Below are 20762 nucleotides of genomic sequence, written 5' to 3' on the forward strand. Positions count from 1 at the left end.
GGGGACTCTTTTCCAATTCCCTATCTCTAACTACAAACATTCTCACAGGGTTCACACAGAAACTCATTGCTCTTTTTCTCTCTCCAATTGTTCTCATGACTTAAATTATCTCCCATTTGGATAATGTTCCAATTTAAATCTCCATCCCTGACATTTTCCCTAACCTAGTTCCATAGCACCAATTTCTCACTTGAAACACCATCATTTCAAGTCCAATGTGTCCAAAAACCAAATCCATCAAGATCTCTACTTCCTTCTCCCTTCTCCAAACTTTCCTGTATACAGGTCATAATAATTTCCCAAAAATACCACTTTCATTATATAACTCCCTTGCTAGAAAATCTTTATTTTCTAATTAGAATAATTTTATCTATCATTGGGCCAGAGATTTTAAAATGAAAGGTAACTTAGAGATCAACCTCCCCAGCATCCAGAACATATATTTTAAAAGCTTCCATTCTCTACATATACAATCACACAGATTCATTCATTCCTTTATTCCTTCACTTTATGTTAGTCATTGTGAGGAAGATAAAAAAGTACTAGTTGTTGATATCCTCCAATATCTCAAAATTCCATTAACAGGAACTGGAGAAGATAGGCTTCTCCAACATAACTGTTCATGAAACAGTACCAACCAAACTTCAAGGTCAATTCTCTTAAACAAAAGAAAATTCCACAATCCTATTTGTAAACATAAACTACTATCATGATAACTACTACATAAACTATTAATCTATCTATCATGTCTATCATGAGTAGCAATAAGTGGTTAAAGAATGGTGGTCCTTGATGTAAGTTAATCAGATTGATGGGAAATTATGCCTCAGTCTCTCTGGCTATCATTTTTTTCTTAAACAGATCATGAAACATGTTGAAGCTAAATTTGTTCCTCAAACCAAACAAGTGGATAAAAAAAGGACAAGTTAATTTTTTTAGCTCAATGTTTATGTTAATTTTAAGCATGATAAAGTTAGGATGGCATCAGTTTACCACAGATTTTTATTTCTAATTCATAAAGTATAATCTTTTCAATGATCTGATGATTATACTAACTACTCTTAGTAATCTTTTTAAATCTAATTTAAATAGTTCCTTGCATCCCACCTATTCCACAAAGACTATCTAGACCAGAAGGGAAACAACAATTTTTTCCCTAATCACCAGACTACTGCTCTTCTTTTTTGCCACAAAGATGCAATTAACTCTAATATTTTAATTTAAAAATATTTACTGAGTGTCATTTTTGTAACTAGAAATTGAATGTCTCAACTGGTATCATTATTGGTCCTGAAAAAATGGTACAGAGGAACAATGTTATAAATGGGCAATCAAACTGTTATATTGAGGTTTTGCAACTTTAAAATGTACTGAGGATACTGTTGCAAGTCTTCATAGTCCTCCCCATTTTCTGCCAGGTACACTGCCTTGGGACTTCTTTTAAACACTCCATCATGCCTTGCTTCCCTAGGAAATTCGTCACTGGGAAATCTCATTTTTCTGCAAGTTTTTGTAAGTTTGAATCTGCCTGGTATTCACATTCATCACTACCTACTGCCCTTCTAATTGGACCTTCTGGAAGACAGGGCCACAGCCTCCAGGGCCTCTATTTAAAGAAGGGTACTCACCACAATCTTCTCATTTCATATTAGCTAAACTCCTTTAAACTTCAACTTCTCCATCATGTCTCTAATTCCAACAACCTTCCCATCCTCCCATACTTTTGCCTTCCTTTACATAAGCTTCCTTTCTGGTGTTATCTTCCCAAATTAGATTGTAAATCCCTCCAAGGCAGAGTCTCTGTTTTTATTTGTATTCTTATTCCCAGGGTTTATTTAGCATAGTGCCTAAAATACAATAGGCAATTAATAAATGTTTACAGAAATAAATATTTACAGACTGATTATAGTCAGTCTAACTGTGAGGTATCCCACAGAGTCCTGAACTCTCTTTTCTCCTTTTATACCATTTCATTTGGTGATATCTACAACTCACATAAATTTGATTATCCATTTATGCTGATGAGTCTCAGATCTCCTTATCCAGACCAGACTTCTCTGATGATCTCCAGTCCCACATCTCAAACTGCCTTTCAGACCAAGATGTCTCATAAACATCTTAAACTCAATGTGTCCAAAACAGAACTCATTACCTTTAACCCAGATTCTTCCTAACTGTTCTATTTTTGTCAGTGGTATCATTATCCTCCTTATCATTCAAGTTCTCAATCTAATGGCTTTCCTCAACTTCTCATCATCTCACCACCCATATCCATCCATCTTGTTAATCTTATTTTCACCCATCTCTCATGTATATCCTCTTGTCTCTTCTGACACTGCCAGTTCTCTAATAGAAGTCCTTATCACCTCATACCTGTATTATTACAATATCAGGCCAGCCTGTTGGTTGGTTTACCCGTCACAAGATTCTCCTTCCACTTAGCTGCCAAACTGATCTTCCTAAAGCATAGATTTGACCATGTCACTCCTTCCACTAAACAGTTACCTCTAGGATTGAGTATAAAATCCTGTTTGGCATTTGAAGCCCTTCATAACCTTTACCATCTACCTTTCCAGACTTTTTACACTTTATAATCCTCCATATGGTCTTTGATCCAGTGGACTCCTTGATGTCCCACAAAGAAGATATTCGATCTGATTTCCATCTGCAGGAATTTTTACTGGCTATCCTATAACGAGAATGTTCTTCCTCTTTATTTCTATCTCCAGGCTTCCCTGGCTTCCTTCAAGCCCCAGCTAAAATTCCATCTTTTCCAGGAATCTTTTCTGATCCCTTTTAAAACTAGAGCCCTCTCACTGCTGATTATTTTTAGAAGGAAATTAGCCTGCTCTTTGGATTATAGATACAAATTATTTGATCAAGGCTAAAGATGAACATTAAACATTCTATGAAGATCATTGCAAAATTTTTCCTGTTCTGCATATTTTGTAGAAATAAGATGTTCAGGCTTTTGTTATTTTTGCCCGACTCACAAATAAGCTATTTACCTTTGATATGAAAGATTTGTGATCACCACTGATGGATGAATACCTCAACCTCTTAACAATTTATCTTATGCAACTTTTGTACATATTTTTCTGTAAACTGTCCAAAGAGAATCTATACAAAGACCATACAGAATCTATTCAAGGAGGATCACTCACAAGCTAAAAGTGATCTCTCCTTCCCTAATCTCTTATTTTTCTCTGTTGATCTTTTCTATGTACTTAGGATATTCTTACTTACAAAATCTTAATTTGTTCACAGAGATTATAAGCACTTAGAGGATGTTGAGGATCTCATAGAGAATAAGCTGGATGTGCCAGTATACTCAGCCCACACCATGTGCACATTTATGGGAGGAATTGTGTTATTTTGCATCTCAATATCTGCAGAACCTCAATAGGTTCCACAACTTATATATGGCATTGCACATATATATATAACACCTAATATTTGTTTAATTGAATAGACTATCTAAGGCATCAGAGGCCTTCTTATTTTGTAGTTTAAGATAACAACATATCACTCAAACTCTCATCATCTTTACATGACCAGCCCACCTCTTTTTTCTAGTCACATAATTATTAATGGAATCAAACTACTAAGACTATGTTTGTCACTTTAAAAGACCAAGTAAACCCTTTTGAGATCCAGACAGTGATTTTTCCTCCCTTATGGTATAATGGATAAAGGATAAACCTGGCATTAGGTGTTAACTAAATAAAAACCATTTCTATTTTAAAGTGCATCTTTAAGATGCTGAAGACTTACATTTCAAAATCTGACAAACTTTGGTCTTCAGATGTTTGACTTAAATCTCCAGGCACCTGCCATCATAAGAGGGAAAGAAAAGACATAAGTGTTATTATGGTATATGCATAATGATGTTAGAATTCTTCATCTGAATGATTACTGAACATTTCACTTTAAGAATGCAGCTAAAAAGCTATAACTGAAAAACAATAAAAGGTTTGGGGTAGATTGAAAGGGGGGCACACTGTAATAATAAAAATATTCCACCAGTGAGAAATCTCAATTATCTTTATGGGGGGAAATGCTGCTAATCATATTGAGATAATCATAGGCATGTAAGAGCACGTAATTTTGGAATCCTAGATAGAAGGTATCAAATGTGTGAATGAAAAATACATATGAGAAATGATACCATTTCCCACTCAGGCAAACCCCAATTTTTCCCTAATGATAACTGAGCTTATGTTTATGAACATGAATATATAGGAAATCCACTGTTTGATAAAACCCTTCAGAAGAAGATGGATAAAAGAAACTACTTGACAGTTACACATAGGAATCCAATAAGTGCCAAGATAGTGATAAGTCACAGGATTATCAGGGGAGTAGCCATATGCTAGTGTGATGCTACTAAACAATCAATAAACAGTGATTAACTGCCCACCGTGTGCCAGGCACAGTGCTGGGTATAGAGAATACAAAAACAGAAAATGAATCTGCCCAGTCCTAAAGGAACTTTTTATTTTACTAACAAAGTCCTAATATCAATATGAAAGTCCAGAGACAAGCAATGGATATATCTCTGAACTGAGTTTTGTGATTTGGTTTGGCCAACTCAAAATTTGCTAGAATTTTCAAAAAGAAATAAAGGAGTTGAGTAAATCAAAAAAGAAATAAAAATGTTAACTTGATCATTTCTATTTCTGCTGAGAACAGATTAAAAGAAAATGGACAAGCTGGAATGTAAAGGATATAGAGATAATCTTTCTGCCAAAAGTCATTATATACCTGGAGGAATTATTGTGACAACAACAACAGCGGCTACTACTTATGCTGCCACCACTACTACTACTCACAATCACATAGTGGTTTAACATTTGCAAACTGCTTTTCCTTTACAATACCCTTTGAGGAAGGCAATGCAAATATGATTAACCACATTTTAACAATGAGAAAACTGGACTTAAAGGATAAGGGACTTCTTCAATGTGACATGACTGTCAGAGCCAGAATTCATCCCAAGCCCTCCTGAATCCAAGTTTAGTGTTCATTCCACTATATCATGTAGCCTCACAATGATATTACAGTCCCGTCTTCTGTGAAAAACTAAAAATAGGACTAGTCTAGTCATTAGTCTAGAAGAGTACTGATACAATCCTCTCTGGATCCAGGCAGATAGCCTAGATCAGTGATTCCCAAAGTGGGCGCTACCGCCCCCTGGTGGGTGCTGCAGCAATCCAGAGAGGCAGTGATGGCCACAGGTGCATTTATCTTTCCTATTAATTGCTATTAAAATTTTTAAAAAAATTAATTTCCAGGGGGCTAAGTAACATTTTTTTTCTGGAAAGGGGGCAGTAGGCCAAAAAAGTTTGGGAACCACTGGCCTAGATTAAATTCTCAAGGGTCTGTGTTCTCCTAAGAGTCACTGACCCTGAATGCTTAAATTGGGCTTCATCAAAAAGCACAATGCACTATAATGAGATGTTACTAGGTTGGGTCTCCTTAACTATGGCAAAAAACAAAATGATTTTAAACTTTAAAGAACTTAGGTTCAATTGAACAAACATACTCCCTGTACAACTATCAATTCTAATCATAGCACAGATATAAGTTAAAATTCTTGTTTTATAACCCCAGTACTACAATAGAGTCCTACTAGGTTAAACACTAAGAACAGGGATGTGACTACATTTTAAATCAGTTCCTAGAAATCATTTTCATTTATATTGAGAGGAGGAATAAGAGCTTAAAAAAAAAAAAAGAGCTAAAAATCAAGGCTCTAGCCTTCTATCAGGTTTACATTGGTAAGGAAGCCCTGGGCAATTTCTTTCATTTCTTGACTTCAACTTCATGATCTGGGAAATCAGGAGATTCTCTATAAGGGATACTGTGAAGATTAAATAAATAGATTTAAAGGTAAAAATCAAAAACTGTTAAGCACCAAATTATTTCAAATCACTGACTTCTTTTAATATCTTATTTCACATACATATATAAAAATATTGCTGATCTGAAGTAGCATATATCATTTATAATAAAACAGAAGTAAAGAAAAAGCAAAACAATGAGGTAATATTATTGAGAATGTGTTGTTTTTAATGAGAGATATTTCTTTGCAATTATAAAGAGGATTAGCAAGGATAGCTTAATCTTAAAATGCTGTAAAAATCTCTTGACAGAAATATTTTGCTCTCTTATAACTATTTTTAGTGACATTCTGGACACATTAAAGTAGCAAGTGACCTTCAAGTAATTCTTTAAATGAGTATTCTCTCTGCCATCCAACTTGTAAATTTATTGTACCTACATGAGTGTCATGTTAGCTAGCTAGGAACATAATTCATGAACTCCATAACCTTCATAACACACCTAGATAATCACAATTGGTACTACTATATTTGTTTAAATATAATTGATAGGCAGAATTATTGTTTAAGGGTTATTATCATCCCATTGTCTAGCCAGGAATATACCTATAAAGATTTGTGGTAATACTCAAAAAGATTGATTTTTACCTAGAGTATTTTAGCAACGAAGGAAGAGAGTCAATTATAGAAAATACTAGGTTTTTACCGATGTCATTTATAAAAATTCCACATGTACTCCAAATTCCATATTTCTATTAAACTATTTTCTATCTCTTAGAATCCTGGGGCTCTTATAGTTACTAGAGAAACCACATTCTCTGTGGTATAGACCTCTCTTCTGATTCACCTTTCACATCAATCATAACTTAATGATTATGAATTTGAATTGTCATTTATTATAAATGACAATGTACTCACTACTCTCTTCATGTAGTTCAAAGTACCTCATCATCTGATTTATAATCTTTTTAAAAAAACACTATAAAAGCAGGTTTCAAGGCTGTAGTGATGAAAGTGAGGAAGGGAGGGAGGGAGAGAAGGAAGGAAGGAAGGAAGGAAGGAAGGAAGGAAATATTGCTAGCTCTCAAAGCTACCAAGTTTATCCTGCAAGCTACCTCCAAGGAGAAAGAGCAGGTTCCTCCCTGAAGCTAATTCCTGGTTACAACTCTCCCTCAAAATTGATTTAGGGTATGGCTGGATCAAAGGGCAGGCAATCTTTTAACACTCTTTGGGCATAGTTCCAAATTGCCATCTAAAATGGTTGGATCAATTCACAACTCCACTAGCAGTGCATTAATGTTCCAATTTCACCACATCACCTCCAACATTCATTACTCTCCCATGCTGTCATTTTAGCCAGTCTGCTGGGTGTGAGGTGATACCTCAGAGTTGTTTTGATTTGCATTTCTCTAATTATTATTTAGAACACTTTTTCATATGCTTATTGATAGTTTTTATTTCTTTATCTGAAAATTGCCTATTCATGTCCCTTGACCAATTGGAGAATGGCTTGATTTTTTGTACAATTGGTTTAGCTCCTTGTATATTTGAGTAATTAGCCCTTTGTCTGAGTTTTTTGTTACAAAGATTTTTTCCCAGTTTGTTGTTTCCCTTCTGATTTTACTTGCATTGTTTTTGTTTGTACAAAACCTTTTTAATTTAACGTAATCTAAATTATTTATTTTGCATTTTGTAATTTTTTCTAACTCTTGCTTGGTTTTAAAATCTTTCCTTTCCCAGAGATCTAACAAGTATACTATTCTGTGTTTGCCTAACTTTCTTATAGTTTCCTTCTTTATATTCAAGTCATTCACCCACTCTGAATTTATTCTGGTATAGGGTGTGAGATGCTGATCTAAACCTAACCTCTCCTATATTGTTTTCCAATTTTCCTGGCAGTTTTTGTCAAATAGTGGATTTTTGTCCCAAAAGTTGGGCTCTTTAGGTTTACTGAAGACTGTCTTGCTGATGTCACTTACCCCAAGTCTATTCCACTGATCCTCCCTTTTGTCTCTTAGCCAATACCATATTGTTTTGATGACCACTGCTTTATAGTATAGTTTAATATCTGGTACTGCTAGGCCACCTTCCTTCTTTTTTTTTTTTTTAATTATTTCCCTTGATATTCTTGATCTTTTGTTCTTCCAAAGGAAAGAAAGGAGGAGACATAAATGAGAGATCTGGTAAAGACAGACAAGATTTGGTGATGGAAAGAATATATGGACAGAGTAAAAGGATCAGAATGACATGGAGGTTCTGTAAAAGGGAATTCTTTGTTCTCTCTGAGTTTACACTTGTGAAAGGGAATCCTTTATTCTGTTTGTCTATTTTGAGTTAACACTAACTTAGCTACCCCAACTTGTGAAGACAGGATTAACTCTCCTTTGTCTACTTTTGAACTGAATCAACAAAAGACTGAACACCCTACTTAGTTCTAGGTACTAGCTAGCAAGGTACTTAGAGATCTCACAAGTCACTTACTTAGAGAGCTCCAGCTTTTAACTCCGTCCCAAACTGTGAATCCTATGATCAGAGTTTACACCCTCAGAAACTCAATCAGCCAGGAATCTGTGAACTCTTCTGATGAGTATTCACCCCTCCAGAAGGTGAGAACTGGTTCTCACAAACACTGCCCCCTGGGCAGTGCTAGACAATTTGGAAATTGTGATTGGCCCCTGTGAAGAGGGGCAGGGACAAGAAATCACCATAAAAAGCCATGAATCCTGAGGCTTGAGTCAGTCTTGAGGAGATAGTCTCCTGATTGGAGAGAGTCTTCAAAGGAGTTTAGCTGGAGACTGTGGCTTAGATCATGGGCTTGGAGCTCAGCTTCAACTTGGACTCTGACTCCTGGACTACTTCATGGGGTGAGTGAAAGGCTGGCTCCTTTCCTAGTTTCTGGAGAGACTAGTTTCCATCTTGGAGGAGACCACTTGATTACTCACTACCTGCCTTCCTGGTTGGGAGCTAATTAATCTCTGCCTGCATTAAGACAGGATAACTTTTCTATCCCCTTCACATTTCTCTACTTTATTGTTTCCTCTCTATTTTGTAAATAAATTTCTGACTCAAGATATAATAAGTATTGGCGATCACAAAATTTCATAAAATTATTGTCCAACCATTAATTTTCATCTTTACAGTTCCAAGCCTGAGTGATTGGACTATAAGGTTCCTTGAAAGCAGAGATTGTTTTTTTGGGGGTTGTTGTTTTTTTCTATTATTTTTGTTTCTAGTACTTCATATATTGCCTGGCACATAGTAGGCATTTCCTTGATAAATGCTTTTGAAATTTAATGGGAGGATGGTGTTACACTAATAGCAACAGGGAAGTTGAAAAGAGGAGGAAATTTGGGGGATTCTATTTTGAACAAATTAAACTTGTGATGCCTATAGAATAGGCAAATCACTTAACCCCCTTGCCTAGCCAGATGTCCTAAAGGCATATGCCCAGATGAGCCTGGGGGGGTTAGGCGGGGAGAGAAAGATAGAGAGACAAAGACAGAGACAGACAAACAGAAACACAAACATATTTATGTATGTTAAAAAAAAAAAAAGATATAGGTACAGATCTAGATCTGGGAATTACCTACATAGAGATAACAGAACTCATGGGAACTGAAGAAATCATAGAATGATCTCTTTTAAAACAACTTTTATTATGAACTTGGCAGACATCAATAAACATGACCATTTCCATATAGAATGAGCATATGTAATAATAAAATTGTATATGTAAATGTGATCTCAATTACATAAAGCTTACTTTTTAAAAATAACTAACATTTACATATCATTTTAAGGCTTATACAGTTTTATAAAAATTAACTCATTTTATGTTCATAATAATCCATGAAGGTAGGTGCTATTATTATCCTTATTTACAAATTAGGAAAATGAGGCTGAGAGAAGTTAAATAACTTATCCAGCCAGTATCACAGAACTGAATAAGTGTTTGAGTCAGTATACAAAACAGGTCTCCCTGACCTCCAAACCTAGCATTTTGTCTATTACACCATGTAACTGAAAATAATAAGAAATTTAACAGAATAATTCCAGTACTATGCACCTTATCCTTCCTGATGAACTTCCTTTTGCTGTCTTCTATGCATCTTATACATGTTTCATTAATGTTCTTTTCTTTTTTTCCTTGCTTTTGGCAACATTATTTCTCTCCCTGATCCCCCCCCCAAAAAAACCAATGTCTTTGACATCACAAAAGATGGAAATTGTCAATGTTAAGAATGCTGTGGGAAGAAAGACATTAGTGCATTGTTGGTAGAACTATAAATCAGTAAAAATCATTTTGGAAAAAAATGTGGAATGATACAAATAAAGTAAGTAAAATGCCCTTCCTCTTTGATTCAGAGATTCCACTCCTGGGCTTATAACCCAAGGAGGTTAATGAGAAGAAATCACAATAAATGTCAAAATATCAGCACTTTTTGTGGCAGCAAAAAAATTGCAAACAAAAATAGATGTTTATTGAATGGGAAATGGCTACACTAGTTGTGCCACATGAATGTAGCAGAAATTTACAGTGTTTTAAGGAATAGCAAATGTATTGAATCCAGAGAAGTACAGAGTTTTTAAAAAGATCCCAAGAAAACAACCTCTACTGGCAACAACAATATAAATGGAAATAACAACCACAATACACATACACACACACAAATCAAAAATATCCATCAATTATGCTGATTTTTTTCTTCTTTTTTCTGTCTTCAAAAAATATTAGTTATTATATGGGACAGGGAAAGAGAGTAATACTGATGAAAAATTATAATTTTAAAAATCCAAAAAATGTATTTTAAAAAGTTTAAAAACTTTCAAATGCCCTCTCTTGTAACAATCTTAATAATTGCCTTTTCCACCTATAGTCATGTTTAGAGGTAGTGTAGATAATAAATAAATTGTGGCCTAAGGATCATAATCACCAACATAGGTTCAATTTCAATTTTGACTAAAATGCTTATTTTTCTGTAGCCTTATTTATTTTTTTGCCTAGGTTAGTCTCAATCAGGCTAGGGACCTGGGAAACTGTACTAATGTATGTGACTTATCTAGTCTAAGGAGGTGGCAGTCTGAAAACACTCATGTCTTTATCCATCTCCAACCAATCCAACCCTACTCCATCATAAACAAAATATGTAGGACAAAGGTAAATACTTATGGCAATTGGTGGTGGTAGCTGTGGTGGTAGTGGTGGTAGTATAATAATAATAGTATGACACTATTTATATGTCATTAACTTTAATTCAAGTCTTCCATTAATTAATATGAGAAAATCACAGAGATTATTTAGGTTCTTGAGGCTTCAGTTTTTCTTGCCTAGTCAATAATAGCAATAATCTGACTTTCTGACTAAAATGATCAATTTACTCACACACAATACAGTGGAATTAGCAAATACTTAAATGGAGATTTACATATATATATGCATATACATATATATACACATACAAACATACATACATACATATGGTGTATGTATGTATAAAAACCCTTACTTGAAGTCTTAGAATCAATACTGTGTACTGGTTCCTAGGTAAAGGAATGGGGGTTAAGTGACTTGCCCAGGGTCACAGAGCTAGGAAGTATCTGAGGCCAAATTTGAACCCAGCATCTCCTGTCTCTGGGCCTGGCTTTCAGTCCACTAAACCACCTAGCTGACTCCTAACATAGAAATCTTAAATAGAGCTCTAGTGCGTTTCAGGAAAAAAAATCTTAAAACTGCTCAGAATGGAAAGCTGTGGAAACCTTGTTCTTTACATTAATAATGTCCATTTTGCACTATTTCAAGAATAGCCCAGAGATGCCTCAGAGAATCGTTGACTGGCAGGATGGTGAGTAACACAATGGAAATTATGAGAGGTAGATTCTACTTCTAACTTCTGTAATAGAGAAATAGACTTCAGAGTAGAAAAGTAGATTTAGCAGGCAGGCTAAGTAAGGGCAAAACTTTGGCTGCCAGTCATGGACATTCTGAATGGAATGCAGGGGAAGAGAGAGGAGAGAGGAGAAACTGTCATTGCTGATGTGAGAGAAGTTTGGAGCAGAGGTCCAGCCAGCAGGGACTCCATGAGCTTGCGATCTTTGGAATTGGAGAAACTTGAAGATAACATCTCTCAAGACAAGCCTTAGTAGTGGATTGTGTCTGTTTTCTGGTGGATAGCTTGCAGACATTTTCCCCTACCTGGTATCTCTTGGATTATTTGCTGTGCAAGGACTTGGTTCCTGGTATCCTGAAGCCACCAAGGAAGTGACCTGGACCATTTGTGAGAAACCCCAATATCCAGCTCTCTCCCTCTAGTCCTCAGCCAAAGCTGTCAGCCTGACTGAAGTTAGGTTGACAGAGAAACTTTCCCTTAGAACTCCAGTTCTTGTCATGTAGAGATTCCTAGTTACAGATAATTCCTTTCCCACTCTCCTGACTATAATAATACAATTAAACTGTTTTATTTTCCTTCCTGCTTGTTTTTCTCTTACCTCAAAGAACTCATAGTGTGTGAGTTGCTAATCTTTATATTATTCCCAGGTAGTTGATAGAGACCAGTAAATCCAACTGCCATTCCTGTATTGAAGGGTTATCAGATTTACTCTGCCTCTGATACCCTATCCAACTTTGTGAGTTTGATCTGTGAGTGGCAGTTGCTCAAAACACTTGTTGGTTTCTCATTGATTAACCCACATATTTATATATTCTTATAAAACTTCACTATTTGACTGAAGGAAGTCATTTAACTTCTATAGGCCTGTTTTCTCATCTAAAAAAGAGGATAAATAATTCCAAATTGCAACTCCAATATTTTATAGACTGGAGCTAGTTAAGTAGACTATCTACACATGTTCTCTAATAATGCAGACTCATAAAGCATTATTTATATCATTATAAATCAATTATTACATGGTTTATTAAAAGTACAAAAGAGCATCAGGGGAAAAAATAAAACCTCCTTCTCCCCCCCCCAAAAAAAATAGAGTAATAGTTTTGCTGGGGGAGAGGGAAAAGAAAGTATAACACTGAGGAATGAAGAAAATATCCTCACCTAGTTTATTAAAAAACACTTGCTTTATCTTGTCCAAAGATATTTTCACACACTTTTTGTCTGGGTATACTTCCCTGGTACTAACAGGACTCTCTACTTTAACTCTTGGCTTTTAATTTATATTGGAAAAAGCCACAAATACTGTTCCTTTAACATACTAAATTTCTGAATTAGTGTTTAAAATGAAAAACAAAATTTGGAATGTCATTGGATTAGTTAATATTGCCTTTGAAGCTTTGGTGTAACTGGGGACAGTCTGGTCAAAGCCTGTTAATTTATATAATCATGAAAACATGTAGGCCACTTTTCCCTTCCAATGCCATCATGCCCCAAGCCTGCTCTATTTTCCACTTTCATTTTTTTACTATAAAAAAATAAATCAGGAGACATTCAATCTATGGGATTTTCAAAATAAAAGCAGAGATGACAAGGCTCCCAGATTCAATTTAAATCTTAGAAAATATGGCATTCAGCATTAGAAATGTGCTCTGGGGAAGGATAATCCAATTTGCTAAATATGGAAATTGAGTCTTTCTTATAAAGAAATGGTTTCTGGGTGAAGGTGGTTAGGGCATTCCATATATTTTCCTTTTAAATAGGGGAAAGAATAAAGTACCAAAAAGAATGGCTTATATATTGCTTCCCAGGCATTAGGTAAAGTATACTTTACATTCCTAGTTCATCCTAAAAATGTTGCTTAGAAGATTTGTTAAGGTAAACGAGTCAAAGAGAACTGTGGCATACAAAAGACACAGTAGCCTTTGAGTCTAAACACTTCAGCTTAAGACCCAAGTCTAAAACTTACTATGTGACTCTGGGAAAGTCATTAAATTTTGCTGAGCCTCAGCTTTCCCCATTTGTAAAATGAGAATAATAATACTTACACTATCTATAGCAGTCATTGTTTGTTACTAATTTGTTACTATCTATATCAGACCATGTTTATCAATAATATGTAACATAATCACTAATGTATGTAAATCACTCTAAAATCTTAAAATACTATGTAAGTGTAAACTATTATTATTTATTTTCTTCATCTATACCAGATAATGACAGTTCAAACACATTTCTCATTTATTATGAGAATTTTCAGTTTTTCAGTCAACATAAGTGCACATCATTAGTATTCTCCTAATGTTTCCAAGCATGTTCCTGATGCAAGGAAGTTTTTTCATGTTTCCTTTTCACTCCCCTGTTCTACCACTGACCTTCAGAAACTAAATATTTAGTTCTAAAACAATGAAAGAAGAATTTTCATCCTCTTTAAAGAAAGGTTTATATGTAAAACGGAAGACTTATAACCTTACAAACTAACCCCTGAAATTTCACAGATTAGGATACCAAATTCCAGAGACCTGAAACAATTTATCTACCATCATAATATATCTAATACCTATTTAGTGACAGAGATGGAAGTAGAACTCAGAAAGGTCTTTTGAATCCTAAATTCAGTGCTCTTTTCGTTTATTATGGTATCAATAAGAAATGTCAATGAATAGTTAAAATTACTACTATTGAGTATTCTAAGAAACTGAGGTTCTGCAAGACTGGCTTACTCTAGTGTAGTCTAGATGCCAAATATGCTAGTGCTTTCCACAGAGGAATGAAAGGCATTAAGTTTTCCCCTAAATTGGGAAGGGGGGGGGGGAATACAACTGAAATGGCCACTTGAAATTCAGCATTTTAATAGTATTAAAAAACAACCAAAATACTTAATTACTGGGTCTAAGAATATCAATAATGCAAACAAAAACTGTTATTATAATCTGATGACATAATAAGGCATTATTTTTTTAATTACAGAATATTCATTCTACAGATATTCTAGAAAATGTTGTCATCTTGAAATAAGATTTACTATACCAGCATCCCAGAGATGTATCTATGAAGAACACTTTTAGTGTAAGGAATCAATATCATGTTAGCAACAACACAGAGAAATAAGTCTTCAAGTAAGCACACCAGCCTCTTGAAGTGACTTGTTGGTATCTTAAAAACAGCTAATAAATAGAAATAAGTGTCCAGATACTGACAAAGAGGAAACAATAAAGCAAAATAATAATAATTTTGAATGTTGGGGCTGGCCTCCTCTATAGACTGATTTATAGGGAAAAGTCTGTAGAGGCTAGCAACTGGGTGAAAATCTTTTCTTTAAAAGAAGAAACTAAGATAAGGCAATCAGAGCATGTGCATATGGGCCATTTACTTCTAATTACATGTACATACTATATTTTTAACAGTACAAGTGCTATGATTACATCTGCAGCTGATGAAGCTCAATGTTCACTGTTAATTTGCAGATAAAAGCAAAATGACTCCAGAATCTTTCCTCCCAGAATCCTTCCTGGAGATTGAATTTCTACCACTTAAAAACAACATATGCAGCCTAGATACTGCATCACATGCACTAAGGGTACATTTTAAATTAAGCTCCTTAGTTTGTAGCCTTGGTTATTAAAGAACAATGAGGGAGGGTGTACATTTGGGTTTCAGAGGTGGTTTCTTAGGGTCAATACATTTATAGTTATGCCAGGGTCTAAATGTAGTACAGATTTTTTTTTCTGGAACATAGCTAAGTGATGGGATAATTCAGCATATTTCTAAAACTAGGGTCTGATGCCTCTCATTCTACCTAATACATTTTCTAAACTCACAGCTCTGAAATTCTTCAGTGAAATTAATAACAATAATAATTAACATTTAAACAGTTACATATGGGGTATATATATATGTATATATATATATATGTTGTAAAGAGATTTTCATATTATCTCATTTGATCCTTATAACAACTCAATGAAATAGCTATATTTATTAGCCCCATTTCATAGATGGGGGAGGAGGGAGTTACAATAAGGAACATATAGAAGTAAACTAAATTTTTTTCCCATTTTTTTTCCTTTCTTATCTTCTTTTTTCTAAAATCTTTTCAAAATGTTTCTTTCATTGTCTCCCTCTTAGCTCAACCTCCACCTTCACCCAGAAACCATTTTCTGCCTGTCAGAAACCAAAGCCCCTTTAAATCTGTCTCAGGTGTATTCTGATGAATCCTCACCTACAATTACAAATGTGGCAATACTGGTTACACTAAAAAAATATATTAGATATTGGAGAAAGATAACACCCTTCACTAGACTGGTGTGTTTTCCAGCCCCATTCAATGGTTCAGTGAGGAAGAGAAGGAAAAAAACTGATATAACCCAGTTTCTCTTCCAATATATTTTATCACATGGGAAATTTAAGGGCTGAATCTTTCTATATAACAGTAAGTGAAATCTGGAAGCTGAGCTCTTTTGTTTGTTCTGTTCTTTTTCCTGGAACACTGTATCTATGGAGTTTTTCCTGCCCAGCTACTTTGTCATCATAGTTAAATGTGGCTTTTGTATTTGCAACAGGTTTTAGCATCATCAGTTGGCTATGCCAGGGAAGAAATTGATTTCTGAATTCCAATAATCACAAATAAGGAAGGGGCAAGGCTAGGAGACTGTCCAGGGATACAGTGAATTAATGAGAAAAGAATGCTTGAAAGCCCACTTCTTTCTTTACTCCTCAGACATGACCAGAGTCACATAATGGACTTTCCTCTCAGCCCATGTGCTCTGTGACATAAAATAATGGAAGACTCTTGATGTCTTCAAAATCTAGTCTTCTAGATAAAGTGCACAAGGAATAAACATTTCACTGACACAAACCTGCTGTGACCCACTAAACAATGACTTCATCACTGCTCAGCAGCGCCTACTATTTGAGATTGATGACTTCTGAAACCAATCACTGAAACCTTCAATTAGAGACTGAAACCATCCCTGACAAAAATCAGAAGCACGAACATCGCTGCCAGAGATAAATCTCCCTAATTTTAAATCTGTCTTTAGTCAATAAGCGATAAATGACGAAGAGCAGCTAATTAAAGATGCAAACCATTCTGCAATTTTCTATCCCTTTTATAATCACATCTTCCTCAGCATGATGCCCCCCCACCCCCCGCTCCTTTGCAACCTGATTGCTCTTCTTATTGATGCTACTTGAGATTTGGTTAAAGCAGCTAAAAGTTATCCAGGCCTGGTCAAACAGCACTTCTGTGAAGTTTCTGTGAATTCTAGTGACTTGACTAACACATAAAAGAGAAAGTTCTTAGGAGAGTCAGTCATGCTTTCTACGGGAAAAAGATTTGTAAAATTATATCTATTCATGACATAAAGAGCTCTTATAAATCTTTAGTCCTTTGCTTAAAAAATGTAGAATATATAGGACCTCAGGCTTGAAAAAGTCATGCTTACTATTCTTCCTATTTGGGGAATAAGGGTATCATTTCTGGCCTAACCAGTTATTTCAGGATTTTAAATGCCATCCTTGACCAGCTCCTGAAGAAAGAAACTCCAGAGGCTATACTCCCCTGGCCAGAGTGAAAGGCCTTCAATGTGCAAGAGCTGAGCCAACCAGAAGAATGGCCCCTTCATCCTCTCTGACAGTCATATCAAAGTCTATGCATATAGTAGAGACAGACATCCAAAAATGAATAAAACTGGAATTTCATCTACCCCATATCTCACTCAAACAGAACACTATGGTTAACTTGAGAGCCACTGGAAAAAAATGCAAACATCCTGCTGATACTGAAAATAAAATGGACTTCTTCAAACTTCCAAGTGGTACATGGCCAGAATCTTAACAGGAGTTAGATCTAACACTAGATCACTGTGTGGTGTATTGATGTTTAACTTTTCAGGTTGTTAGAACTTTTTTTTCTTCCATGAAGATGTAAACACTGAGAAATGACATTCATCTCTTTTACTTCATTGTACCTCCAATAGGACATTCAGTACTATGAACACACAGGCAGCTAGGTAAAGCAATGGATAGAGTGCAGGGCCTAAAGTCAGGAAAACTAATCTTCCCACGTTCAAATCTGGCCTCTGCTACTTACCAAATAGGTAAATAACAACCCTTTTTGCCTCAGTTTTCTCATTTGTAAAATGAATTGGAGAAGGAAATTGAAAAACATTCCAAGATTTTTGCTGAGAAAACCCCAAATGGCACCCAAAAGAGATGAACACAAGTGAAACAACTGAACAACAAATCGTTAACCCAGGTACACAAGAATATTGAATGATAAAAAGTGATGAGGGACAGGCAGGGAAGGAGAGAAGGGAAGAGAAGAGACTAAGTCAAGGTTCTATCATTTTTTCTAAAACCCTTTATTTAAAGTATTAATCCATGAGGTTGAAGCTTTCCTTGATCATGTTCAAAACCTTACATTGTGCTTAAAAAAACTCTTTAATGCACTTATCATGCATAAGTAACTATTCTAATTTCCTAGACTATTACTACAAGGGTAGGAAGCAAGCCTTAGCCAAACTAGCACAGTATAGGGACCTGAAAAATGTTTGGTTTTGTTGTAGATGAGAGTCTCAGCTGCTCCATGTTTCTATTCCAGTGTCATGTTCATTTACACGGCCACTATAAACTAATTTTCCTAATCTACAAGTCTGACGACATCACTTCTTTACTCAAAGAACTTCAATGACTTTCTATTGTCTCATGGATAAAATGATATCCCCCAATCTGGTTCTTAACATTCATTTTCTTATGTTTCTTGCCTTTACACACATGTTTCATAATAGCCAAAGTTGGTTACTATGCATACTTCTTATCTCATCCTGTCATCTCCAGAGAGCTTTAGTAAATGTCTTCTCTTATGCCTGGAATGTACTCCCTTCTTACTTTTATCTGCTGAAATTCTTTTCTTTTAAGGTCTTGCTCAGGTGTTTCTCTCCTATGAAGTTTTTCCTCATCCTCCTTGTTTAAAATGCTATCTCCCTCACCAAATTTTCCAGCTACAATTTGTCTATCACTGTCTTTTGTCTCCATCACATTCTACTTTGTACTATATTCATTTGTATACCTATAGTATCTCCCTAATCCAACAGACTATTAATGTTTCTTTGAGGACAATGACTCTGCTGTTTACATTTTTTTTGTACACACAGCATCTAGCACAATGCCCTCTACATATTTTATGTGTTTTACAAATATTGGATGATTTTGATAGTGTTAACATAATTTCCTGATCTAGCTATCCTGCTCTGTTCGTGTCTAAACTGATGACTCTGGAACCTTCAAGGAAATCTGGACTATCAACCTCCTGACACAAATAATTCTCTCCTAAAGCAGTTGAGCAATAAATGTCTGGTATGGAGAAAAACATCTGCATTAATTAGCTTTTGAAACAGGATGAGGTACAGTAGCTGTCAGGCTTTTTTTTTTTTTTAAGGAAATTTTAAGGAAAAATCCAAGTTCTAATAATTTAATAGGCTTAATCTAACATTCCAATAATGGTGATAATATTAGCATTATTTTATGTTTGACAAAAATATGGATTTCAAGTATGATTTTAAGCTTCTAAGAAATTCAAAATCAGGAGTGAAACATTCCCTTTCCCCTGTTTGGTATGTCTTTCTTCCACAACCCTCAAGTACCATTTTGTTTTATAAATCTTTAATGTGTTTACTATGTAATTCTGTATTATCTGTGTTTGGGTCTTATATCCCTAACATATTGTCAATATTTATCAGGAAAAGAAAATTTATACCAAAGGATGAACTATAGCAATTCTTGTAAACTGGCAAAGTTGATGAAATGTCTCCAGTCACAAATCTTTCCCATCCTCTCTCTTTCCACAGCATTCAAATCATTTGTCAATGTTGTAGAGTCTAACAGCTATATTAATTTGCATTTGTTTTTATAATTTCACTTTAGATATTCTTTTATATTCTTCAGAGGTATATTTTTTCTTCATTAGACCCTGATGAAACAATAATCATCAGAGGCAAATGGTTCAGTAGATAGAGAACCTGGTTCAGCATGGGTTGGTCCTGGGTTCAAATCTGGCTTCAAACATCCTATCTGTATGATTGTGGAAAGAAGAAGAAAGAGAAGGAAGGAAGGAAGGAACTGTTATCTAGTCCAATGGAATAATTCCCCAGACATTCCTCAAGGACATGGTTCTCCATGCAATGGGCACTTAATATGCGTTGCTGATCCATTGAACAAAATATACCAAACAAAATCTGCCAAAACATAATCATTATTTGCTCAGAACATGATTAGAACCATTTATTCTCAACAATAACAAAACAAATAATCTGCTGCACAGAATCACATGGCTACCACCCTAGCTCTGGCTTCTATCACTCTTTGCCTATACTCTTGCTACAGTCTCTTAATTGGCCTCCCTACGCTTTCCTTCTTCAATTCTGCTTGCTCTCCAAACCAACCATCACAGCTGCCAAATTCAGATTTCTAAAGCGCATGTCTGACCAGACTACTGCTCTGTTCACAAAGCCTCAGGTACATGATTTCACACCATTTTCCTTCATTCACACTACCTGTGGTCCATTCAAACTGATTTCCTAAACACAACACTCCACCTCCCAACTCAGTAGTTTTGCACATCCTCATTTTCATGCCTGGAGTGCTCTCCCTCTTGACCTCTACCTCTTAGATTCTTTAATTCCATTCAAAATTCAGCTCAAGTGACAAGCTAGGTGTCTCAGTGGACAGAGCAAAGCCTGGAAACTAAGGATTCTGAGTTCAAATCTGCCCTCAGATACTTCCTAGCTGTGTGACCCTGGGTGAGCCACTTAACCCCATTGCCTAACCTTTACCACACTTCTTCATTGGAACTGGTTCTTAGTATCAATTCTTGATATCAAAGATTGACTTTTAAAAAAAAACAACTTAGCTCAAGAGTTAGATAGGGTAGTGGACAGATGTAATGCAAGGTGGCTAACAGAAACTTTTTGCTTCTATAATTTCTAATGGTCACAAAAAGTCAGTTAAACATCTTAGAATCTTCAGAAAGTCAGTT

The 20762-nt window shown here is 35.3% G+C and overlaps 1 protein-coding gene across 1 annotated transcript in view; it reads right to left on the reverse strand.

Annotated features, from left to right (window-relative positions):
• The window catches only part of SNX29 (sorting nexin 29), a 714032-nt gene that overhangs the window by 257006 nt on the left and 436264 nt on the right, over positions 1–20762 (reverse strand). The window contains exon 17 of the mRNA XM_044659168.1: positions 3775–3830. Within this exon, the coding sequence (XP_044515103.1) occupies positions 3775–3830 (56 nt within the window). The remainder of the gene's footprint in view (positions 1–3774; positions 3831–20762) is intronic.

This window comes from Gracilinanus agilis, chromosome 1, assembly GCF_016433145.1.
Source record: "Gracilinanus agilis isolate LMUSP501 chromosome 1, AgileGrace, whole genome shotgun sequence".
Classification (NCBI taxonomy): domain Eukaryota; kingdom Metazoa; phylum Chordata; class Mammalia; order Didelphimorphia; family Didelphidae; genus Gracilinanus; species Gracilinanus agilis.